The 24,450-nt window shown below is 58.5% G+C and overlaps 3 protein-coding genes across 12 annotated transcripts in view; 2 read left to right on the top strand and 1 right to left on the bottom strand.

Annotated features, from left to right (window-relative positions):
• The first annotated feature begins 57 nt into the window (after nucleotides 1–57).
• On the top strand, nucleotides 58–8,950 carry RNF214 (ring finger protein 214). 2 transcript variants are annotated; one of them, XM_037410007.1, is made up of 15 exons: nucleotides 58–227; nucleotides 307–547; nucleotides 814–873; nucleotides 1,243–1,383; nucleotides 2,074–2,213; nucleotides 3,227–3,295; nucleotides 4,133–4,229; nucleotides 4,516–4,604; nucleotides 5,066–5,168; nucleotides 5,619–5,717; nucleotides 6,071–6,447; nucleotides 6,990–7,125; nucleotides 7,393–7,500; nucleotides 7,888–7,983; nucleotides 8,696–8,950. In XM_037410007.1, the coding sequence occupies exons 1-15, from the start codon at nucleotides 136–138 to the stop codon at nucleotides 8,759–8,761; spliced, it is 1,914 nt and encodes a 637-aa protein (XP_037265904.1). In that variant the 5' UTR covers nucleotides 58–135; the 3' UTR covers nucleotides 8,762–8,950. The 2 variants fall into 2 exon arrangements, with proteins under 2 accessions (XP_037265904.1, XP_037265905.1); XM_037410008.1 differs by having other exon boundaries at nucleotides 59–227; nucleotides 5,078–5,168.
• A 276-nt stretch (nucleotides 8,951–9,226) lies between these two features.
• BACE1 (beta-secretase 1) lies at nucleotides 9,227–19,447 on the bottom strand. Its single transcript, XM_037410009.1, has 9 exons — nucleotides 18,927–19,447; nucleotides 14,885–14,973; nucleotides 14,129–14,345; nucleotides 13,712–13,849; nucleotides 13,459–13,593; nucleotides 13,216–13,317; nucleotides 12,926–13,075; nucleotides 12,600–12,771; nucleotides 9,227–12,504 (listed from the first exon to the last, which is right to left on the bottom strand). The coding sequence occupies exons 1-9, from the start codon at nucleotides 19,170–19,172 to the stop codon at nucleotides 12,263–12,265; spliced, it is 1,491 nt and encodes a 496-aa protein (XP_037265906.1). The 5' UTR covers nucleotides 19,173–19,447; the 3' UTR covers nucleotides 9,227–12,262.
• A 260-nt stretch (nucleotides 19,448–19,707) lies between these two features.
• CEP164 (centrosomal protein 164) overlaps nucleotides 19,708–24,450 on the top strand; it is a 42,076-nt gene continuing 37,333 nt past the window's right edge. For 5 of the 9 annotated variants that reach the window (XM_037410002.1, XM_037410000.1, XM_037409999.1 and 2 more), the window contains exons 1-4: nucleotides 19,708–19,785; nucleotides 21,845–21,938; nucleotides 22,321–22,432; nucleotides 22,815–23,034. In XM_037410002.1, coding sequence (XP_037265899.1) covers nucleotides 21,857–21,938; nucleotides 22,321–22,432; nucleotides 22,815–23,034 — 414 coding nt within the window. In that variant the 5' untranslated portion in view covers nucleotides 19,708–19,785; nucleotides 21,845–21,856. Of the gene's footprint in view, nucleotides 19,786–19,848; nucleotides 20,313–21,844; nucleotides 21,939–22,320; nucleotides 22,433–22,814; nucleotides 23,035–24,450 lie in introns of those variants that run through there. The other 4 variants (XM_037410005.1, XM_037410004.1, XM_037410003.1 and 1 more) reach the window with 2 other exon arrangements.

Raw genomic sequence — 24,450 nt, 5'->3', positions numbered from 1 at the left:
GCCGCGCCGCTCTGCGCCGCCGCTCGCTGGAGCCGGAAGGGGCGGGGCGGCGGGGGCGCGGGCCGTGCCGCTCCCGCTCCCGCTCCGCGCCGCGCCCCGCCGGGCCCGGGCCCTGCCCGCCGCGCAGCCAGCCCCATGGCGCTGGAGCAGGCGCAGGCCGACGGCCCCGCCGCTGCCCCGGCCCCGCCGCGCCTCTGCGAGCCCGGCCCCGCCGCGCCGCCCGGCAGGTAGGTAGGCGGGCCCGGCGCGGCCGCGGCCCGGTCCCGGGCGGGCGCCGCCAGTGACCGAGATGTTTGTTTCGCGCAGCGGGAGCGCACTCGCCGCACCGGAGAGCCCCGGCGAGGCGGCGCCGGCCGGGCCCGGCGGAGAGGCTGAGCCCGCGGCCGCCCCCTGCGGCCCCGCCGCCCCCGGGCAGGCCCCGGCGCTGCTGGCGGCGGCGCCCAGCGGCGCGGGGCAGCCCGAGGCCGGGGGGCAGAGCGGCGGGGCGGCGGCGGAGCCCGACGCGGAGGCAGCTCCCGCCCGGCCCTCGCAGAACATCGCGGTGCAGGTGGGTGGCGGGGCCGGCGGGGCGGGGGGCCCGGCCGCGGCGGGGACCGTGCGGGGGTCTGGCTGCGCGGAGCGGGAGGCCGGGCCGGGCGGCAGAGCGGCTCCGCGGGGCCGCCGCCGCGGCATTGCGCTTTGGCCGGGCCGGGCGTGGGGAACGCGGCCGGGCCCCGGGGCAGGTCCCGCGGCTCCAGGGCTGGCTGCGGGCCTGTGCCCGGCCACCGGCGAGGCGGCTGGTGGGCGCTCTGACGGCACCGTCTCCCTCTGCAGACCGACTTCAAGACGGCCGATATGGACGTGAACACGGATCAGGATATCGAGAAGAACTTGGTGGGTATCAATGCCCTGGGGTGCCAGGTCTGGCTCCGTCGCTCCCCTGCAGCTGTTCCTGGGCAGAGGAGCTGGGGCGCTGCTCTTCCCAAAGGCTGTTTTCTCTCTTTAAAATACGTCTCGGAGTTCATAAGTTATCCTCTCTAAAGGAGGAAACGCAGTGCTAGCTGCACCTTCAGGCCATGCCTCCCTCTGGTCTTTTCCGATCTGGAGAGCCTGAGCTTTGAAAGTGAAAGCCATTTAACTGGTCCTTGACAGTGGCGCCTACTGAGCTCTTACACACCACTGAGCTTTTACTGCCTGTGTCCGCACTGTCTTTAGCGTGAGAGAAGGGGAAGGTTCTCCCTGAATTTCCACTCTCTGCTGCAGGACAAAATGATGTCTGAGAGGGCTTTGTTGAAGGAGCGCTACCAGGAGGTGTTGGACAAACAGAGGCAAGTGGAGAATCAGCTGCAGGTACAGCTTAAGCAGCTCCAGCAGCGGAGAGAAGAAGAGATGAAGAACCACCAGGTATTTGGCAAAGCCCTCTTTTTGTTTCACCTGCCCTTTGGTGCCGCCACTTACGCGATTAAGCGGGCTGCTTTGGCCTTGGGGAGAGCAAAGCAGGCTGTGAGAAGTGGCAGCAACATGCCATATGGCAGTTTCCCCTGTGTACGACACTATTTTATGGTGCTAAGGACTGCCCCCTGCCCAAATCGGGCTGCTGAGCAGTTCAGAGCTAATTCCTAGCACTGCATCCTGTGCACACCTCTGCTCCTGATGGCAGTCTTGCAGTGTCTCTTCAACAAGTGCAGCATTTTTTCCAAGTGAAAACCGGTGCGACATGAGGTGTGATTCTTTAGATCTCTGTGGCTGTTGATTAAGGATCATGAGGTTAAATGAGTGATTCACAACTGGCCCTATGGTAGCTCCCCTGAAGATGAAAGGGACCATCAAATCTAAACCAGATCAGAACCCGCTGCCCCTTAAAAGCCTTTTAAAGAGGCAGGAGAACCCACAGTTTAGACCGTCTGTCTGTCTCCTGGGTTTCCTCATAGTAACAGCCATATAACTTTTCTGATGTACTAAAAAGAAAGACTCTGATGATGCATGTAATTCCATAATCTCCATTCAATTAATCTGAAACAATAACAGATCTAAAGCCAAAACCAGTACTCGGGAATTTTGTTTTTTGTATGTGTGATGCTTGTTTTACTCTAGGAGATCCTGAAAGCAATTCAGGATGTTACAATCAAGCGAGAGGAGACAAAGAAGAAGATGGAGAAAGAAAAGAAAGAATTCTTGCAGAAAGAGCAGGATCTGAAAGCAGAAATAGAGAAACTCTGTGAGAAAGGCAGAAGGTACAAGCATGGAAAAGGAAGTATTTATTCTGAGCAGGGGACTAAGGTATTGTGTGACCCTGATGTATACCTGATTGAACAAAAGAGGATCGCTCCAAACTTTTTGGAAGCAGCAAGTATGTTGGTGAACAGTTTAGGACCGACCTCTATGGTTTGGAGTGGGTCGGCCACAGATGGAACACTTTTTGTTTACAGAGGATGTCGCAGTGAATTTTTGGGCCGTGGGTTATTGCTTTGCCTGTTAGGTGTGTGCCCAGGCAGTGCTTGGCAAGGGTAACGTGCAGCTCGGCTCTGTGTGCTGCCGTCTTTGGGAATGCAGAGCCTTCCCGCAGGAGGCGGCACTGCTCTGTTGCAGTGCTAGGGGAAGGGTCTCGCTGCCCTTTCCAAGTTGTTCTCCTCAACTCCCCCATTTCGGTAGGCGGCTTGACTGTGCCATGCACCAAATGGTTTGAAAGACTGACCACTGCTGCCAGGCTTTGCTGCATGATGGGCTGTTTGCTCTGTGTGAAGGATCTCACTGGGTTCGGGGAGGATCTAGTGCAAGCAAGACGTGAATTTGAGACGATCTGAAGGTTCCTTTGGATTTTCAATTTGTGCTTTTACGGAGCTGTTCTGTCACATTGTAGAGGCCTGAACTTTTTTTATCCTGAGAGCTCAGTGATGTTTTTGCGTGAAGCTGCTTTAGTTATGGTTCCCAGTACTCGGCCCCTGTTTCCCCCTGAGTGAACAGTTGCAAAGCATGTGTTGTCAGAGTGGCACAGCTCCCTGCGGCGAATTCTGGTTCAGTGCCACAATCTTTGTGCAGTATCATGATACAGCAAAATCTTTGCTCTGGAGGATGCTGGTGGTTGCTTTTAAATGTTTATTGGACGGTGCAGTCTTCAGAGCGTGCAGTTACATTGGGCGCACAGCCGTGCCAGTACGTTGTTTAAACTTGGGACCTGCAGCATTAGGGGCTGGGCAGTAACACCTTTGCAGCGGGTGACTCCACCTGTCCTTTTTCTCTTGTGCAGGTTGCTGAAAGAGCAGGAGGAGAAAGAGAACAAGATTGCCTCTCTGATTGCAGAGCAGTCCGATGAAAAGTGAGGCTCTTACCGATTACCAGACTAACGCTGTTGAGTCTCTTTTTCCTTCGAGTCGTTTTGCTCCCGAGTGAATCCACTGCTGGTGGGGTGGGCTAGGGAGAGTGGTTGAACAGTGCTGTCCACTTATGTGCTCTAAAGGTTTTATCTCCTCTTCCAGCGGGCTGGGGCCCCTGGTCTCTGGATTAAATCCTCTTTGATCCTGGTCACAAGCAGGCTCCTAGATACTTGGGACATAAAGATCCCATAAGATTAGAGTTTGTGCTCAGTGGACTGACTCAGCTTGTAACTGCTACCTCTGACTGAATTTCAACTTCCCAGAGGTAGAGCAAACCTATTTCTCTGTCTGTTCCCCACAGCTGCCAAACTACTCTAAACTCTGGCACACACAGGTATTTTAAAGCTGGACAGAGAAGCTGCAGGTCCAGGTGTAGATGCTCACATAACACAGGTGGGAAGGGCCAGCTTTTAACTTCTCCAGGATCATAACAGCTTAGTTCTGTGTGCCACCTCTGGTTGCTTCCTGGTTCAGACCTGTGCACCCTTCCTTGGAGACGGACTGAATTTTGTTGAGGAGAATTCCCCACTCCCCATTTTGCACAGTGTGTCCGCATGCTGGTTGCATGCGTGCTCTGGAACAGCTCCCTCCTGGGACGGTGACTCATGCAGCCTTGTGAACTGTGGCTGGTGTCACTCTGCACTCTGGAAGGTGTCGATCTTCCACGGTTCCACTGCATCCAGAGCTACCAGGATCGATTGGTTTTGTGGGGATTTGCCAGCTCTCCTGTTTCACATCATTTCAGTGCCTAAGCAGACTTGCTGTGTTTCTGTCTGCAGGCAGCTGTGGGAGATGGAGCTAGATAAGCTGAAGAACCAGCATAATGAAATCAACAGGAACATTCTTGAGGAGACAGAACGGGCCTGGAAAGCAGAGGTTAGCAGGTGACTTCTTACCTGCAAAGCAGCTGTTGAAGAGGGTCTTTCTGATATTCCAGATTGTTAATGAATGACTGTGAGAAATTGGGAGCAGTTGAGGATGAGGCTCAGTCCCCTTCTTTGTGGGACAAAAAAAGGGATAAACGAGTATCAGTGCTGTAAATATCAGCTGGGAGCAGTGCCTTGGTGCACTTAGCATGGCGCTTGGTGAAGAGATTTCAGTCTGGCAGCAAGAAACGAGGGAGTACAAAACCTGCTCTTCATGTGGGGCCTCTCTCTGCTAGATCCTGTCCTTGGAGAGCCGAAAGGAGCTGCTGGTGTTGAAACTAGAAGAAGCAGAAAAAGAAGCGGAGCTACACCTCACCTACCTCAAGTAAGTCTCTGTAGTCTCAGAAATGGCAGGGTAACTCGAGCATCTCTATGTGCCCATCTCCTCTTCCTCTACTTACGCTGGAGGTTTGGCTGAAATAGTTCAAGGTCTGCTGAGGCCGCCTTAGTAAAATAATGTGATTCAGTAATCTTGGAAAGCAAAGATATTTGGGGCCGTGCTTATTCCCTGTTGCTGTTCACCTGCTGAACGTGTGCTGTGCTCTAGACCGAGTGCTGTAGGCACAGCATTGACTGTGCTGTCCGTGCCACTGTTTGTCAGATCAGTCCATGCTCTGGTAGCACCATGCGCTCTCTTGCCGGGTTCCTCACCTGGGCTTGAGCTCGTCCTCCTGCCCAGCTGGAGGAGGGGAAGGAGCCCTGGCGGGGGAAGGCAGGAGGGTATGGGGTGTTAGTTGCTCTCACTTGGCTGCCAGCAAGAGCACGGTTGCAAGTGGGAAAGTTTAGTTGTGCTTGCAGGTCTGCGCCACCCACGTTGGAGACGATGAGGCCAAAGCAGGAGTGGGAGATGAGGCTGAACAGGATACGAATGACGAAGGAAAGCGTCCGAGTGAGTTCCTGCCGAATGGCTCCCTGTCTAACAGCGAGCTGTTCTTCGCACCAATGCTACTTTGCGTCCTTAATTTCAGCTCTTTCTGGGAGAGGACCAAGACCCAGAAAAAGATGTGTGCCCGATCGCACAGCACAGTCAGCCTGCCTTTGTGAGCAGCTGCAGAGATCTTCTGCCTGCCTTTGGGCTCGTGTGCAGATCAGCCACGTGGATGTGAAAGCAGTGTGTTGGGTTGATCGCAGAGCAGTTATTGTTTCTCCCTCCTGGTCCTTTTTCATTCTCTTGACTCCTGTGAAATCAAGCTATGTTTGTGTTTGGGCCTGCACCCGTTCGAGGGCTGAGAATGCTCTGCCCGGGCAGGGCAATCTGCCTCTTTTAGGTGCGCAGTGCCCGAAACTTCCTTAGGTGGAGGCTTTGATAAAGGCATCCGTTTTCTTTCCTCTCTGCTAGGATCAGTTCAACGACCACATTCAGATGGTAAGAAATGGAACAAAGCTGAGCAGCCTTCCACAGATCCCAACCCCGACACTGCCACCTCCACCCTCAGAAGTGAGTGCCTCTCCAGCCCAGTAAATACAGGCTTTCAGTGCTGGGAAGTTGCTGCGAGACTCTGGGGACAGCTGCCCGATGGCCTGTGACTGGCACTGCCTGCGCCTTGAGGGAGGCTGTGTGGGATTGTGCTTCCTGGGGTCCTGTGCTTGTGCTTGTCCATGTCTGTCTGGGCTTGCCTGCCGTCCCGGGAGAGGAGGGGAAGGGTGTCTGTCCTGATGCAAGGAGTGTAGCTGCTGGTGCCTGTGGTTCAGCCCGCCTCCTGTCTGGCTGGAGAGGAAGGCACTCAGCTCTGCTTGCAGATGGGCTTATTCTAACCAGCCTTTTCTTCTCCTCCTGTTTTTCTTTCTCAGACAGATTTCATGCTGACGGCATTCCAGCCCAACCCATCCCTTACTCCCAGGCTCCCGTTTCCCATCGGACCAGTTCCCGTTCCCATGGTCATGCCAAGTGCTGACCCTCGGGCACTCTCCTTCCCTCTCCTGAACCCTGCGATCTCCAGGCCCAACCAGCCTTCCCCGCCGCTGCCTGCTTCCCAAGGAAGAAACAGCCCAGTAGTGGCATCGCTTATTGGCACGCACAGCCCTCACATGACTCCCGCTGCCTCCATCCCTCCTCCGCCAGGCCTGGGGGGAGTTAATGTCACTCCAGAGTTTCACAGGCTGCAGCCGGCTGATAAGCTGGAAAAGCTGCTGGAGAAGTTGTTGACTCGGTTTCCACAGTGCAACAAGTAAGTGTGTCGCGTCCTCCTTCCCGGAGAGCGAAGACTTGTGTGTGGGATGGGAGCTGGGTAAGGGGAAGCGGAGCTCCTCTTAGTGCGTGTGGCATCTGGAGGAAGCGAGGGAGGCCTGAAGGCGAGGAGCAAAGGCTGAGTGCTCTCTTAGGCTTGCCATGGCACTGGGAATGAATGAGAAACGCTTGGGGCTTTGTCTGAAGGACAGCAGTGATAGCTGAGCACAGCCAGGAGCACGCTACACGCGGCACTGCCTCAGGCGAGAGTCCTTCAGCCTGTCCCACGCTCCAGCTGGGGTTTCCCCCCTTTCCCCAGTGTTCTGGGGAGAGAAGCTCGTTCAGCGTGTGATTTGCCTTATTCAGAGAGTAGACAGTTGAGAGCACAAGCTCCTTTGCTGTGATACGGGCTTCCCCCGGTGCTGGGGTGGCCGGTTCGCCTGGAGCTGCGCTGCAGGCCCTTTGATGGGGGTCCCCGTCCGTGGGGGCAGCTGGACTCGCTGGTGGTGGCTGGGAGCTCTTAGCAGGCTGCTGTCCACACAGGGCCCAGCTCACCAACATACTGCAGCAGATCAAGACGGCTCGGAGGACCATGGCGGGTCTGACCATGGAGGAGTTGAACCAGCTCGTGGCGGCCAAGCTGGCGGAGCAGCAGGAGCGGGCGGCAGCTGGAGCTCAGGTGGGAGAGCGGCGGGGGCCTGCCAGGCTGGTGGGGAGCTCTGCGAGGGGCAGGCTGGGTAGCAGGGGAGCTGTGCTGTGTCCCTGCAGGGCTCACTGCTGGGACCACGCAGAGCTTGGCCTGTGCGTCGGGCATGTGCCCGGGTTCCCCTTTCTGTTGCCTGCAGCGTGTAACGCTGGGGAGCAGTTTTCCCCGAGGTGACTTGGGGTAACTCAGCTGTCCTTTCCTTCTGGGCTTTTCTGATGTGCCTCGTTTGCCTTGCTGCAGCCTCTCAGTCGAATCAGGGCCCCCATGTTCTCTGCTCCACTGCCTCAGATCAGCACACCCATGTTCCTGCCCCCGGCCCAGGTGGCTTACCCTGGAACAGCGTCACACGTAAGGCTTTTTGCCTTTCCTACAGCACTTTGCCATCCCCAGGGAAAGCGGAGGGAGGGAGCCCTTCTGAGAGGCGACTGAAAGGATGAGCCAGTGAAGCTGGCACCTCTCCTCGCACAGCTACTTGGGGCTGGTGAGGCAGGAGGGAAGGGTTAGGGGCTTGGATCCTTTGTGCTTCATGTTGGAGAAGAGGGGAACGGCCGCAAGAGAGGTGTCAGAGGCTCTGAACGTAGCGTGATGGCTGCGTGCAGAGGGAGGAACTGGGCAAGCTGCGGCCCCTGGGTGCAGCTGGCAGGACAGGTAGCTAGGATGTGGAATACGTGATCTGAGCTGGGGTGCCTGACTTCCGTGCCTGTCTCCTTTCTGTTCCATCGCTGCTCGTCCCAGACCCCGGCTGCCTGTAAGCTGTGTCTAATGTGCCAGAAGCTTGTGCAGCCCGGTGACCTCCACCCCATGGCCTGCTCGCATGTGCTGCACAAGGAGGTGAGTGTGCTGCCCCGCTGTGTGCTGCTCTGGGGTTCCTCGGAACAGTTCCTAGTGCCGATTCCCTTCTGGGAGCCTGGGGCACATGTAGCGAGTCCCTGTTGTACTGAGATCTTGCCAGGAGAAGGGTGTGATCAATAAACAGTTTCTCTGTGTCTTATCATCCCCCCCTTTTCTGTACTCTTAGTTGGACCACCCTGAGTGGCCATTTGGTGGTGGCTTTAGGAACAGGCTGTCCTTATTCTTTCCCCCAAGCCTGTGCTTGTTGCTGTGAGGGTTAGACCCTGGCCTGTTGCCTTCCTGGAGCGGGACAGCCTGAAAAGCTCTAGAATACGGGGCGAGGAGAGAGCTGCTGCTGTTGCTCAGGTGTCTGGGCACTGTGGGTCTGGGTGTAGGAGCTCTTGAGGAGGAGACTCTCTCACCCCACAGTGCTGGCAGTGGTTCACTTGTGTAGGCAAATACCTCGTCCCAGTAGCCCTGGGGCCTTCAGCAACTGCCAAGGAAATGGGAAAACACGTACTGCGGCGGGTCTGATGGTCCTGATAGGTTGAAGAGGGCTGCCTCCACATGGAGGTTGTCTCTGAGGGGCAAAAGAGCCTGTCCCTGAAAGTGAGTGCCCTTGCCAGCACTGTTCTGGAGAAGTAATGCCACGCTATGTTCACAGTGCCTTTGGGTTGTGTCAGTGGCTCTTGACAAACTCTCTCTCTTCCAGTGTATCAAATTCTGGGCACAAACCAACACAAATGACACTTGCCCCTTTTGTCCAAGCCTCAAATGACGGCTATCGAACAAAGAGGTCCCACAGGAGGAGTTGCTGTGAATAGACAGGATCAGTTCTAAGATTTCTACAGTTCTATATTTATACGACCATGTATACACATGTACATTTTTATTATATAGGTAATGTGTGTATAGAAAGTCTGTATACATACAAATTCATAAATAAAGTGTGTATATTATGCAGTGATTTGGTGCTGCTCCTCATTTGTTAGTTTGCAGCCTTGCTGCCTGCCTTTTGAGTGAGTGTTAAAGCGTAACCTGCTTGCTGGGACGCTAGCGGCTGCTGTCACTACCTCTCCCCACTTAACTTCCAGCAGCTCCTCCAGTGCCGGTGCTCTGCCTGGCTCCATGCTCACCGCAAACCATTCCCCTTGGTGGGATGCCCCAGCGGACCGGTCCCCCGCCACGTCTTGTCACCTGGTAGTTCCCCTCTTAGCAACGAGTGGGTTGCAGATGAAGAGTGTTTTTTGTGGTTTTTTAATGTAATAATAATTTACCGTGTGTTAACATTCATTGTTCTTACATAGACAATAGGTTACAGAGTACTGGAGTCTACAGCGACAGCCTGCGGTAACTGTCCCCACCATGCGCCTCCACCCGGCGTTCCCTGCGGTACCTGGGCCCTGGGGAGGGAAGCGCTTGGGAGCAAACGGATGCGGCTGCGCTGCAGCTCGGGATAACCAACCTGTTGCAGTTCCTCCTATCCCCTCTCCTGTACTTTCTCCTAAAGCACAGGCTGACGCACCAACACCTTTCTCCATGGATTTCGGTGGGATTACGAGGTGCTCAGCACCACTTCAAATCTTGCGCTGACTCTGTAGAATTTCTTTTCCCCTTGTTTGCAGCCTGTGGTGCAAATTCAGCCCTGCTAGAGGCACCTGCACCTCCGGGTCGGTCAGTGCAAGCGCTGCCTGCATGCAGCACGCCTGAATTTGGCCACAGCCCCAATCTTTCTACACGCACGCACACACACACTTGCCAGCGTGTTTTAAGGCAGTGGTCCACAACAGTCTCTGGGATCCTGGGAGGGTCCTGGGCAGGCACAAGGGTGCGGAGGTCTGTGCGCGCTCTGTGGTTGTGTAACGTTCTCCTCGCGCGCCGGAGTGGGGTCGCTGGATGCTTGCAGTTCTGCAGCGGGGCATGGGAACTGGGCGCTGCTCGTGAGCGCACCAGCAGTGACGTGGGACAGTTTAGGGGTGCGCGTAACGGGCTGTTGTGGCGGTGCCCAGTGCTAGGGCTGGCTTGCCTCTCCTACACTGCGTGTGTCTCCTCCTCCCGCCCGTGCACTGGCTCCCTTGCTGCTTTTTGAAGGAAATATTTAAGCGCAGGATTTAGGTAACAAGCTTAATGCTCGGTGATTACTGCAGCGCTGCAGTGCTCCAGCCCCTAGCCCCTGTCCCCACCTGAACTGGTGGCTCGGCTCTTGCGTGTGCCTTGGCTGGGCAGCTGCCAGCTCGGCCTGGGCACCGCAGGTAGCCCTGTCCTTTGCTCGTGGAGGAATGTTGCCTTTTAATCAGTGAATCTTGGCGTTTAAAACAAAGCACCTTCCCATCTGAGTTGCAGGCAGAGAAGCAAGAAATACAGCATTATCAACTGCCCGCAAGATCAAGGGCATCTGCCCTGGGGAAGGGTGATGGTGAGCTTGCAGCGGCCCCCTCTCCCCGGGCAGGGATTGGCTGTGGGAGAAGGGGAGCATTGTCCTTACATACCGGGAAGGTATATATACCTTTGCTGTAGGAACACGTGAGGACAGAAGTGCCTCCTGCGCCCAATGTCCTTTCGGCTTGTGAACCACTGTTCGGCGTGCTCCAGCCCTGCCCGCCTGCGTCCCCTCCATCACTGTCCACCACCTCCTCTGAAACCGACTCTGACCACCTCTGATCCATAAAGTGCTTCCACCCGAGCACGCCGCTACTGAGCGAGCCCTGGCCTTGGGTTGTGCCAAGGCCCTAGGACTGGCAGAGGGGCTAAAAATATTTAAAAAAACCAAAACCAAAACAGGACCAAACCTCCTAATGTTGGGTTTTGGAACAGTGACTTTGAGCGCTGGAATTAAAAATATAGATATATGTATATATTGTACAGGTGAGAAGCGACCGGTTATTCGTAACACCTGTGCGTGTGGGACCTGCTATATACAACGCTCTGATTCTGCGCAGCTGCACTACTAGTGACTCACATTATAAAAAAAAAAAAAAAAATAAATACAACCATGTGTTTAAAAAATAATAAATGCTGCAAGTCCCCACAGCCACTGCCTGTCCCCAGGCTGCTGGGATGTCTCACGCATGGAGAGCAGGAGCTGGGGCCGGACACATGGACTTGTGGAGCAAGCGGAGCTGCTGTGCCCCGTGCCGGGGGACTCGCCAGCGGTGAGGGCAGGGCGGGGGCTGCGGGGGGGGGGCCGGCTGAGCCCGGCGCTGGCTCCCCTATGGCTTTTGAACGGGCGGGTGGGCTGGGAGCGGCCGGGTTGGTAACTCGCTCTCTCCTGGCACACGATTTCTGTGTAGCAGGCTGGGGTGGTGCTTGTAGTGCACGTCTCCCCTTCCCCACGCCTGCAGCCCCGAGCTGGGAGGCTGTTTTCCCCGGGGTGGGAGGGCAGCAGCCGCCAACTTCTCCATGGCTGCCGCTGGAAAGGAGAGGCAGTTCCCATCCCCAAAGGGGACGTGGTGAGCGAAAGCGGCGCAGGGAGAGGATGGGTGCCTGCTCATGCCTGTCCCAGGAGGCAGCCGGGAGAGTGGGGTGGGCACAGGGATCCAGGGGCTGGCAGCAGCGGAAGCAGAGCCTGGGGGTGGCAGGGGGAACGCAACGGGAAATGCAAGAGCAAGCGGCGTATGGGTGAGCAGGAGGGTGGGAGGGAAACCCCTGCCTCTGGCTGCTCCCGTCCAGGCAGCCCCAGGCCGGCCCTGCGTGGCTGTCTCTGAAAAGCTGGGGACGGGAGGCTCCGGAGATGGGAACCCTGGAGCCTGGCAGGATCAGGCATGCCGCACAGGGAGCTGTGCCGCAGGTGCGTGCACCCACAGCTCCCTACACAACAGCGGGGGCCGGCGGCTTCATGGCAGCGTGGGCTGAGGGCGGCTGCGCAGGGATGGAGGGTGATGGGAGACAGGCGGCGCGACGGCTCATCAGCACGGTTCTGTCAAGCCTGGCACGGCTGGGCAGGAGAGCTGGGGACAGCCCAGCCCATACTGGTGCCGGAGCAGGGAAGCTGCCCCAGCCCACGGGACGGGGTTGCTGCACGCTCTCCCCCCTCTCCGCCTGCCCCGCTCTTTCTGCAGGTCCCAGACAAACACAGCCCAGGCCTGGGGCTCCCATGGCTGCTCCCGACCTGCTGGCCCCGACGGGCACCAAGTCCCCCAGGGCCAGGAGGGCCTGGGCTGAGGGTCTGAGCTCCCCACGCTGCTGCCCTGCCTCCGTGCTCCAGCCCTGGAGAAAGGACCTACCTCTCCCTGCCCTGCTGCCTCACCTGCGGCCCCGGGGCTGCCCCCATGCTCCGCCATCACTTCAGCAAGGATATGTCATCAGCAAAGTCGTCATGGTCCCGCCGCAGGCAGTGGAAGCAGCGCCACTGGAACACCATGAGGCAGAGGGGCAGCATGAAAAGGGCGCAGATGGCTGCCATGACGTAGGCGATGGTCATCAGGGTGGACTCGTCCGTCTGCGGGATGTTGTAGCCGCAGTCCTCCATGTTGGAGTGCAGGTAGGGCCCCTCCACTGCGGCCATCCGAAACTCATCGTGCACTGGGGGCGGGAGAAGGCAGGGGTCTGGCCACTGCGCTACCATGGCATGTCCACGTCCCCTCTACCTCTCCCTTCCTCCAGGCCCCAGCCCTCACCGTGGCAGGCACTGACAGCAAAGCCGATGCGCTTGCGGGCGCGGTCAAAGACCACGTAGAAGCCCTCCATGATGACAGCGCCCATGACGGTGCCTGTGGAGGACTGGGAGATGGCGAACTTGTAGCAGTCGTCCTGAGAGGTGGCCACGTCCTCCACTGGGCGCAGGTATTGCTGTAAGAAGAGAGGCACCGTCAGGAAAGGGGCTGGGGCAGAGCTCCCGGGGGCAGGTGGCTGTGCCCACCCAGCCACGGTCCTGCCCATGCGACTGGCTCCAGCCTGCGCTCCGACTCAGCACCAGGCAGGGTCTGGCCAGCCCAATGCTCACCTGGGGCAGGATGGTGATGCGGAAGGACTGGTTGGTGGCCTCCCCCATCAGGTAGAGGGACAGGACTGGGAAGATGTGCCAGGGGGTGGTGCCGACCTGCCAGCAAACCAGCTGCTCCCCCAGCCAGAAGCCATCTGGGAACTTCTCCGTCTGCCAGAGGGAAAGGGGTGAGTGGGGCCGTGCCGGGCGGGCAGCAGAGATCCTCAGGCTGGTGCCAGGCAGCTGCACTGCCTGCAGCCCTGCACCAGCCCGGGGGGTGTGCCCACGGCGGAGGGATGGGTCTCACTGACTGAAGAAGCTGTTTTGATGGATTTCACTGCAGCCTCAAACACTTTCTTCGGCAGCCTGAGGTTGGTTGTCCCGCTATCCACGATACTCTTGTCGTAGTTGTACTGGGGGCAGAAGAGGAGTGAGCCAGGCGCGAGACCCCAGCCCCGCTCCCCTCCCAATCCCCCTCAGATCAAAGGCGGATGCCTCCAGTGGCAGCGACAAAGCAGCGCCCCGTAGGGCAGGTTCCCCCAGGGCCCCCTCACCTCTTTGCAGTCCATGTTCAGGTCCTGACCGTTGACCTCCAGCTTGACGATGATGACCTCGTAGTACCACTCCTTCCGGATGGGTGTGTACCAGATGTCACCCACATACAGCGAGCGGTCAATGCCACCAATGATCTGCAGAGGGGACAGAAAGGCGCTGCCACCACACTCTGCCAGCTCTGGCCAGGGCACCTCCCATGCGGGCAGCCCCACCAGCCTTCCCCGGCCTGTGCACTGCCTGCGGAGCACTCACCATGCTGCCCCCCACCGATGCCAGGGCCTCTGTCTCGTTGGGCGAGAAGCCTGCCCCGCAAAGCTGGAGGGAGAAGATGTTGGGCACCCGTGTCTGCTTCACCAGGGAGTCAAAGAAGGGCTCCAGGCTGTCGTCAGGCTGGTGGGAGGAGAAAGCGGGGGCAGGACAGGGAAGTATCAGTGCTATCCCTTCTCCAGGGGCTCTCCCTACCCAGGGAGCTCCCCTTGCTGGGACCGCTGTGCCCCAGGAATAGTGGCTCTGCATGCTGTTGGAGCAGGGCTCAAGGTCATCAGCACAGCTTTCAAGCCAGGCCCCAGGGGACTGAGCAGAGCCAAGGAAAGAGGCAACCAAACCCTGCTGGGACAGGGTGCCCGTGTCTGCTGGAAGGGCCAGGCAGAGCTGCAAGCCAGGACTCACCCGGGCGATCTCGGCATACGCCAGCCCCAGGATCCCTTCCCAGTTGGAGCCGTTGATGAAGAATTTGTCCGACTCCGTGATGGCAGCAATGTTGGCTCTGACAGTGACGTTGGGGCCATGGGGGATGGTGACAAGGTCGGTGCCCAGTTCCCCTTCCCACTTGCCCTGGGTGTAGGGCACATACACACCCTTCCGCAGGTCACGATAGGTGCTGGACCTGCAGTGGTGTAAAAGAGCCAGAGTAAGGCCAGTGCAGGGGAGGAGCAGGTGCCTGCACATCGTTGGGTGATGGTGGGAGCACGCACATGCATAGCTGAGAATTTGCAAGGACAGAGGTGCGCCTGTCCTGCAAACCAGCATGGCTGGGTGAGGGCAGTGCATTTCTCCACTCGTGCAGCTGCTGGTGAGCCCCACCACGGGTCGGTGAAGCACCAGGATGGCTCCTTGCAGCCTGAGCCAAGGCTGCCACAGCGTGTGGAGGGAACAAGCCCAGTTGCTGTTTGCCCTGCACAATGGTCAGCAGCCCCGACACCATCTTAAACATCGTGGGAGGGCGGACAGGCGGTCGAGGGGTCCCTCGTTCTCTGGGCGCAGAAGGGACTGCGCGGACCCAGCCGTCCCAGAGGCTGGGCGGTACCTGGCAGGGTCCAGCCAGACCCCCAGCGAGAAGGGACAGCATGCCTCTGTGGGGCTGGGGCTGCATCACAGGCACACCGAGCAGTGGCTGTGCTGTCTGCATCGTCTCAGCATACTCACAGCTGCCGCTGGTAGTATCTCCGGAGGAATGGGTGAGGTGCAGCTCCCACAGCGAAATTACTGCTCCCTGTATCCACTAGGATATTCAGCTGGAGAAGGAAGAGAGACAGGGAGGCTCAGGACTGCAGTGAGACCTTGCTGTACCATCCACCCAGCTCTGTCCAGCCCCACGGGTGAGTGATACTTTCCCTGTCCCCACGCCTGGCACGCGGTGGCTGCCATACCATGTGCTTCCCAGGGAGCCATGGCTCTGTGTCCCTGTCTGAGTGGTACGCCTGGGTCTGCCCTCCCAACCGGGCCAGGGCATTCCCAACTCACCCCTACTGAGTGGCCGGGCCCTTTGCCAGCCCCGTTGTTGGCACCGGGTTAGCGCTGGCTCCCTGGCACAGCCCCGTGTGCTGCTGCCTGGGGCTGGCAGGGCTCAGCCCACCCTAGGTGGGCACGAAGGGTCCTTTGCCCTGCCAGCAGCAGCAGGACAGGCAGAAACAGGGCAGGGAGGTTGCCCTGGTGCCTGTTGTGTCTGGGGCGCCCCAGAGGGATGCTGTGCAGCAGTGCAGAGCCCAAGCTGAGCTGGGGCCCTCTTTTGCTGTGCCCAGGGGTGGCTCGGAGATGCTGTGTGAGAGAACACAGTGGTGGGGGAGTCAGCGACATCAAGGTGTTGCACAAAAAGCAAACATTGTCCGGCACCGTGCAAACAGAGCATGAGCTCTCCTCTCAGCACAGCCCGGCCTCGGCCCCTGCGCCCAGTGCCTCAATCCACAGGCAAGATTCGGCAAGCACCTGGCACGGTGCTGTGGGGCCAGAGCGAGCAGCAGCAAGATGGGGTGCCCAGGCTCCCCTTGCCAGGAAACCTAATTTGCTCGCAAAGCTGTTCAGAAGGATTGATGGAACACAAGCCACTGCAGATTGCTGGGTCTGCTAATCGGCCATCCATATGCCGAGCTCTGCTCCCAGTTCATTTCTGCCTGTGTCCCGGATTACCAGCTCACAGGCAGGGTTTGGCAAACATCCCACCGGTGGGGCCGGGAGCGAGCCAGGTGGATGCTGCCCCCACCTGAACCCTGCCTGCGGCACCCTTCACTGTGAGGAGCAGAGTGGGGGGACTGCTGGGGTGGGAGCGGAGCTCTGGGCCGTGCTGGACCACGTTGCTGCAGGGTGAGCTCCGAGCCCCAGTGCCGGGGCACTGCTTCACCAGCACCGTACCAGGGCTCTGGCCCTTAATCTGTGGAGTCTGAAGGGAGAGGGAAGGAGGCTAATGCGCTTGTGCTAATCGTAAAAGCGCTGGACTACAGCTGCTGGAGTTTTCTCCGTGGCTCGCTGACAGGGGACGGCTGCAGGCAGCATGTCCTGGGTGCCCCTTGCCCAGCCCTGCTGCCCTGCCCACAGCCCCGTGCTGTGCTGGGGACAGGTCTCCCCTGACCCCAGGCTGGCTTCTCACCTGGGGGGACATTTCATTTCAGGCCATGAGTAAAGACCAGAGCGGCACATTTGCCCCTCCAATATCCTCCTCGGGCAAAAGCCAGGAGCTGCCAGGCTGGCTCAGTGCCGGCTGCACAGCCCAACCTTCCCCCAGCAACCTGGCACCTGCAGCCTCGGCTGATGCACCGGAGCCGTTCCCAGGGTGGTTCTGTTTGATCGGTCATTAGGGGCCATCTGCTCCACTCAGCTCATCTTCGCTGGTCCCCGGGGTACCCAGAGGAGGAGTGTTTCCCTGGAGAAAGACCTGCTGAGCTGATGCTGCAGGGAGAGGACGCAGGCAGCGGGGAGGCATTTTGCTCTTGCCTGGCCGAGAGCAGCAGCTGTGCCAGGGAGATGAGACAAGCCGCAGCTACCTGGGACCCGCATGCAACCCCTCAGCAGCCAGACAGCCCCAGCCGGTCCATGCCAGGCCGGTGGGTGCTACACACCTAAGCAATGGCAGCAGCGGTGAGGACCTGCACCCCGCAGGCTCCATCCTGCTGACAGGAGTCATGTAAAGGACCCACGTGGAGAGGACTCACATCCTTGAGACTCAGTCTGGCCATCAATTCAGGCCAGGACGCAACGCGTGAACTGGCAAGGCCAGGACATGTGTGGCAGGGATGCTGTCTGAAACCTCTCTGCTGCTCCCTGGAAGTGACAGCCCCTCCAGGCACCTCAGCAGAAGCACTGGCTCTGCGCGGTACATGCCCTAGCGCCGCGTGTCACTCCCGAGGCGGTGAGCCTCAACCTGCTCGCAGAGGCACCAAGCCTTCGCCATCAGTCCTGAAACACCAGCTCCCAATGCTCGGCTCCCACCCTCTGCCCCCTGTATTTATGGCTCGGCCACAGTCCTGGGGAGCCCCGTGTGACCACGCAGCGGAACCAACACGCTAAGGGCCATGGAGTGCGAGAGCAATTCACCGCTGAGGGTGACTACACAGCACAGCTCAGAACCAAAATTAAAGCACAACAGAATAAAGACACTTCCTTGCCAGCACCACGAAGGTGAAAGAAAACGTGAGAAGGGAGATGGAGCTGCAGGGGAGAGTGGAAGCACATAGACCACCCATGTGCCTTCGAGAAGGACGCACACACCTCCGCGGACAAACACCCTCCCCGCTCCCTGATTTTCTGCATATGCACAGCCCTACCCTTTCATGTGAATGTTTTAATGCCATTACAACGCCTGGAGGGATTTTGCTCCAGCACACACACGCACGCACGCACATGCACCACGTTCACATTTGGAAGGAGTCCAAGGCTGGAAGATGCTGTCCAAAAGGGTGACTGGCTCAGAAACACACAAGTGCCTGGAAACAGGTGGTTCGCACGGAAATTATCTGGCAGCTGCGACACATGGCAGGTCCCAGGCAAAAGATGATGAAATCACATTTAAAACTAGATTTTAGAAATAATCTCCTCCCTTTTTTCCCGAAACATACCCTGCCAAAGCAGAGAATAAAACCCAGGCACACAGGGACAATACAAAAGCGCTCTGAGAGACCTGCTTTCTGTGGTGGCAGAATTACTCCCCAGTCCGTGCTTCACTTCTCGCTTGTGTTGCTCTCTCCCACCATGTGTGCAGAGCTGCACTGGGCACCCGGGATGGAGCCAGGTCGTGGGGAAAAACCAGCCTTTGTTTCAGACTCTGCGCAGGCGCTGGGTGTTTTGGCAGCACCAGCCTATGTGGTGGGTGGCAAGTGCGTGGGAACGTGGCCCAACGCTGGAAGGAACAGGGACCCTCGAACACCGAGCTGGCCCCCTTGAACCTGCAAGCCTGACTTCCGTATGGGTGCAAAAGGGTTTGGCGGCAGGAACCTCCATGATCTCACCCATCAAAGAGGGGAGGAGCTGGTCGGCCCTGGGCTGTGCAGCTGGTACCTGGCCCTCGGCACCCATCCTGTCCCCAGCACACGGGCAGATGGTGCCACGCGCATGAGGCAGGCAGTGCAGCTCCTGGGACTCGAGGGACACTGATGGAAGGATGGAGCAGGAGCAGAGCCCAGCGATGCACTGGGGGGTTCCGTCCCTGGCTCCTGCACGCAGCCCCCTGACTCCTGTGCTGTGAGAGCACCCAGGAGAGCGAGCTCTGGGAGATTTCCTCAGGTCGGGGAGGCCCGCCAGGCCCGGCGGCTGTGGCGGACGGTGCACTGGGAGCACCGTGCCCTTGGCCCTGCGGTGCCTTCGAAGGCGCCTGTCGGCGGGCACACGGCCGGGCACGCCGCACGGCCGCCCACACCGCGCCGGCTCCTGCGCGCTGGCATCCTTCGGCTGGGCAGGGAGGCAGCGAGGGAGGATGGAGGGAGGGATGCAGGCTTGGCACGCACGGCACGGAGAGGCGCCCGCCGCGCCCGCCCGGCCCCGGTGAAGCGGGAGCCCACTCCGGCCGGCCGGCCGGCACCCACAGCCGAGGCGAAAAACCGGCCACCGGGGGGGAAGGGGAGGGTGCAGCGGGCGCACGGCGGGCCGGGCCATGGCGGTAGCCGCAGCGCCGCTCCCCCGCACGGAGCCGCGGAGGGGCCGGAGCGGGACCCGCAGCCCCGCCGCCCCGGGACCCGCATCCCGCACGGGCGGCCCCTACCTTCTGCGGGGGGCTGCCCACCGTCATCTCCACGTAGTAGCCCTGCCCGGACTTGCCCCGCAGGTTGTCGATCATCTCCACGAAGCTCCCGGCCCTCTCGGCCTCCTCCGGCGCCCGGCGCGCCCGGGGCCCCGGCGGCAGGGCCGCGCCGCCCCGCAGCGGCAGGCGGATGCGCGGCGGGGCCGGGCGGGCGCGCAGGGCGGCCGCCCCCAGCCACAGCAGCAGCCAGGGCCAGGCGGCCGCCATCGCCGCAGCGCTGCCCGCGCCCTGCGCGGCACCGGCGGCTCCCCGCCCCGGAAAGCCCTCCTCCGGGCGGGCGGAGGACGCGGCGCCTCAACGGGCCCGCAGCGCCCAGCGCCTCGGCCGGGCGGCCGCGCCGGGGCGGGCAGGCGGCGCGGCGGGGCCGAGCGGGGCGGCGGGCATGGCGGCGCGGCCCTCCCCGCCCCGGAAAGCCCTCCCGCCGCGCCGCTCCCCGCCCGCCGGCGGAAGCGATTGGGGCGGCGGCTTGGCCCGCCGCGGTTCCGAGCCCCCGGCCGCGGCTTGGCGATCGCGGCCCGGCGGTGGGGCCGGGGCGGCGGGACCGGGGCGGGCCGGGCCAGGCCGACGCGTCGCTATGGCAGCGAGCGGCGGAGGGGGGGGGGCGCCCGCACTACAGCCCCCGGCATGCGCCGCCGCACCGGTGACACGGCGCTGCCCTCCCGTTGGCTAATCCGGTGACGGGCTGCCTGAATGCCCAATGGCGGCCCCGCGGGGGCGGGCCGAGCCGGTGCCAGGGCCGCCGGGCCCCGGAAGCAGTAGCGGCGGCGCGGCCCGGGCAACCGCGGGCGTCCGTGACTGCGGCGACCGGGTGGCGGCCCCGGTGAGTGGGGCCCGGGGCGGGCGGGAGCGGGGGGCTCGCCGGGGGTGGGGGGAGGCTGCAGAGCGCTGCCCGGCACCGTGCTGCCCCAGGGACGTTAGTGCCGGCGGGAGCGGCGCGGGGTTCCGCCGGCCCGGCCCGCGCGTTGCTGCGGGCTTTGGCGACGCCGTGCATCTGTCGTGCCTGCACAGTCGCGATAGCGGTGAGGAGCGCTTTTTTTGTCGTTTATGCCCTACTAAGCAAAGTCGCGTCTTTCCCCCGCCAGCCTCGCTTCTGCTGCGGCCTCGGGCTGGCTTCGGTCGCAGGCCCCGGCCCGGTGCCAGGCGTGGGGCAGGGCCTGCGGCGGGGCCGGCCTGGAGGGAAGCAACAGCGGCGGCCTCCAGCGAGTTTCTCGCACCCGGCGGCTTTGACGGGGCGGGAGCAGCGCGAGCTCTGCGATGCCCTTTGGGTTTGGCGTGCCCTGAGAATATCTTTGCCTGGGAAGTGCGGGGATTAATTGCTGCTTCTGGGACTCGCTTTACGTAACAGTCGTAAGTACGGAGCGGGCTGCGGGCACGGAAAGGTGAGGAGGGCAGCGAAGGCTCGCTTACGGGCAGCAGCGTGGTGATCCTGCTCCAGGTAGTCATGGTTAGTGTATTAATGCTGCTCAGACCGTTCCTGTCACTGCTGGGACGCCTGGCAGGCACCACAACCCCTCAGCCTCATGAGGAAAGCAGAGGCATGAGGCATGCTCCACCCGTTGAGTATTTTGGGTGCTTTAGGGTAAAAGCTAGTCTGACCTTGTCATTCCACTGGTGTTTGAGCAGGAGGGCTGGAAGGGACGGTGCCGTCCTTGCTCCTGCTGTGGGTTCACAGCCTCCCCTGTGCCGGTGCTGGCGCCCGTGCAGCTGTGGGGAGCCTGCTCCGCCGCCTGGCCTGGCTCCCGCATGGCTGTGTGAGGCTAACGCTGGCCAAACGTGGCCGTGCAGAGCCACAGCTGGGGTGTTTGACGTGGGGAAATGAACGTAACCGCCGCCTGAACCTGTGGTGGTTGGGTCCTTAGGGCCCGGTTTTGGCAGGACTAAATCGCTGCCTGCAGGCTTTGGGTTAAATGGCGAAGCCATGCTCCTCCAGTGGTGGGACACATTAATTCTGGATCCTTCTACAGCTTTTGAAATGTCCTCTGGGAAGGTGAGGGACGCCAAGCCGAGCAGGGTGCGGTGAGAAGCTGCCTTGCCCGTGGGCAGCAGTGATTCAGCCCAGGGACTTCTTTCAAAGAGCTGTGCTCTGCGGAAACTGCTTCCTTTCTTTCTCTTTCTTCCCCTCCTCATTTCAGCTTATTTTTGGCCTGTTTAACAAGTGCCTGAAGCAAGTGCTCATCTTCTCTGTAGAAGCTTGAAAGCCTGGGGGGACTGATTATAACTTCTGTGCCACTTCAGCTCTGCTCCCCATTTCTGCAGCCCCCATGAAACGTGTGCAGAAGGTCTTAGATTCAGTTTTGCTGTGTGCACCGCAGTGAAAGAGCACTGTAAGCAGAGCAGAGAGCTCTGCCCTGTTGATGTTTTCCTTTCTTTGGGGCGGCTCAGGCTGTGGGTGTTGTGACCAGGGCAACTTCTTCACCCATCAGCCTGGGCTGGTGTTGGACTGTAAGGTGGAGTGCTCGCAGCCGTGCCCTGCATGGCGTGTCCAAGCAGCGCACAGCTGGCTGGTGGGCTCATTCTCCATGTTACCAAATGGATAAATGGTGAAGCAAAATTAAGTGCCAGTAACCTCTGCCTCTTGTAGCAGAGGTGGGGAAACACGCTTGTAAATAACGTAATATTTCTGCTGTTAATTAATTCACTGTGAACTGCAGCCTGCTGGCCAGTACTTTTAGCTGTGTCCTCCTGCCTTTACCAGAATCCGTCAGTTCTTGCTCTTTGCCCTTCCTGTCTGCACCACGCTGGCAGCCCCAGCGCGCCTTGTTCCCCTCCACAGTCCCGGTGCCGAGTTTCCTGGGGGCTCTGCTATGCACTGTGTGATCAGGAAGCTTTATTTCTGAGTTGATCCCTGTGATTTTGTGTTGCTTCCTTCACGCTGCCAGGTGCACTGAGCCATGGCAGGAGCTATGGTGCGCATTGGTGACCAGCTCATCCTGGAAGAAGATTTCGATGAGACGTACATTCCCAGCAACCAAGGTAGCCGATGCCTGTCCTTCCAGGAGCTGTGATAAGGGATTCAAGCATGCAAGCCACTTTGATGTGTATTAAGAAAATGGGGATCAGTTTTCTGAGAGCATGGGTGGACAGGGTAGAGTAAATGAGATTTCATGGAAGACAGATAATGAAAAATTAGCTTTTTGGTTGCAAAGATAAATGCCATTTTGCAGTCTGTCTCCCTGCTTTACCAGCCTGGTAGGGCATCCTCTACTGACACGTGGAGCCATGCTGGCAGCTGTGAGCAGCTTCGTTCCAGGATCAGGATTTCCCAGTGTGCCCATTCCTTTAGCTGAGGAGGTTGGCTTTATTGTGTAGTGCCTGATGTAGACAGTCTCCACAGATGCCTCTCCTGTTTTCCTAGAAATCCAAGATTTTGCACGGGAGATCGGGATTGACCCTGAGAAGGAACCAGAGCTGATATGGCTGGCCAGGGAAGGCATCGTGGCCCCGTTACCACCTGAGTGGAAGCCCTGGTGAGAACTCTTGTCAGCAGCCATCCCATTAGATTCCTGGCCTCTCCTGCCCTTCCCCTGCTGTGTGCTGCCTCCCCCCCGGTGCAGGGCACCAGCTGGCAAGGGGGTAGTGCCACAGCAGATGTACTTCCTGTCGAGGGGGGAACTCAGGTCTTTTTGGGGCAGTGGAAGAAGGGGAAAGAGGTTTTGGGAAGTTGGGTAAAGATGTGAGCAATCTCCAGCAATGCTGCTTCACCACACTGATGTGTCTTTGGGCTCTGGAGATGTCACACTTCTCTTTGCTGAGCTTAAGGTGGTCATGTGATCCAGTAAGGATGCTCGGGTACGTGCAGCTGTATTGGTATGTGCTCTTTCATCTTTTCATGCTGTTTTTGGCACGCAGCCAAGATACTACTGGTGATATCTATTACTTCAACTTCGCTAATGGCCAGTCCACGTGGGACCACCCCTGTGATGATCACTACCGAGAGCTCGTCATTCGGGAGCGAGAGAAACTGCTGGCACGTGGCAGCTTGAAAAAGAAAGAGAAGAAGAAGAAAGAAAAGAAAGACAAGAAAGAGAAGAAAGACAAGAAGGAGAAGCAGTCACTGAAGCGACCCCCTGTGAGTAGACTCTGCTTGCAGTGCTTCTGGGGAGGGCTGGGTGTAGGATGAACAAGTGACTGTGAACTAGAAGATGATCCTGTGCTGTTACTGCTTTGGGATTGGAACAGCAGTCCCCTGACATGGGATCCGCTTCAGCGGGTTTGTGGGTTTGATGGAAATCCAATGTAAGTGAGGTCACAAGCCTACAAACATCAGGAAGTTTTGGTTTAGAAGGAGCCACCTGGAGTGGAGGTGCCGCAGCCCTGTGATGCTATTGCTCAGAAGGATATGGCACCAGCCTTGCTACCAGCCAAGGATGCTGGTGCTATTCTTAGCAGCAGATACTTGGGGCGCTGGAAAGGTTTCCTTCCTTGGAGAGGCCAACAAATGGTGTTTATGCAGTGTCCACGCATGTGTTGCTATGATATCCAGGCATTGAGAATGGATGTGTGAGCTTAGTCTGCTTTGCTCTGGGTATCTGCAAGCGTAACCAAATTCCTTTTATATCCCAAGTGATAGCAAATAATTTCTACCTTCCGTTAGTCAGTAATGAGATGAATCTCCAAGGGCAAAGATGGTGCCTTGTGTTATTGTTCAAGGCACAGATCTCCTCAACTCTGAAAGCCTCAAGCCTTCAATTTGGGCATTTTCTTTTATAGGTATACTTGTAATTTCAAGTGGTCAAAAATTTACACACGTATTTATGTACAAAATTGTGTATTAAGCAAGTATGTATCTTTAGGTAGATAAGAGTTTATATATATATATATATATATATATACACACAGTATTATGTGATATATTTTAGTTATTTGCTAATATTTATCTACTTAGGAAATGCAGCCAGGGATTCTCCCTTCAAGGTTCTTCTGTGAAATGCCCTCTGCCATCCTGCCCCATGGGCAGAGGAGTCCCGAGTCAGATCCAGATAGCCAGATTACAGGTGAAGGCTGCCCTGATGAAGGCAGAGGGAGACCAGCAGACGTAAGTGATTCAAGGAGATTATTTGCAGGCATGCAGCCGAACAAACTGCATTCCCTATTTGAGTCAAAGTTTGGCAGACTATGCCAGACCTTAACTCATGTGGAGAAAAGTTTAGAAAAAGGCCCCTCTTCTGTCAGCTCTGATGTAGACATCTACCAGGACCAAGATACGTCTTCAGAAATGCCAGAAAAGCTTTGTTGTGACTCCTCTGACTCACAGTCTGATGATTTAGAGGTTAGACCACCAGTGCAACCTTTGTGTGTGTCAAAGAAATCCTGTTCACAAGTCTTTAAGAATGTCAGCGCTCTACTAGAGGCCATTGAAGACAAAATCCTACTCTTTGAGGATGAAGAGCCAAAAGAAAAGTGGAAGATGAAAGATGTGATGGATAAGTGTGTCCGTAAGCCTGATCATCAATTCACAGTCAGAGAGAAATCTACAGTATTGAAT

This window comes from Falco rusticolus, chromosome 16, assembly GCF_015220075.1.
Source record: "Falco rusticolus isolate bFalRus1 chromosome 16, bFalRus1.pri, whole genome shotgun sequence".
NCBI lineage: Eukaryota > Metazoa > Chordata > Aves > Falconiformes > Falconidae > Falco > Falco rusticolus.
The sequence above is the reverse complement of the archived record's forward strand: the minus strand, read 5'-3'. Positions and strand labels throughout refer to the sequence as shown.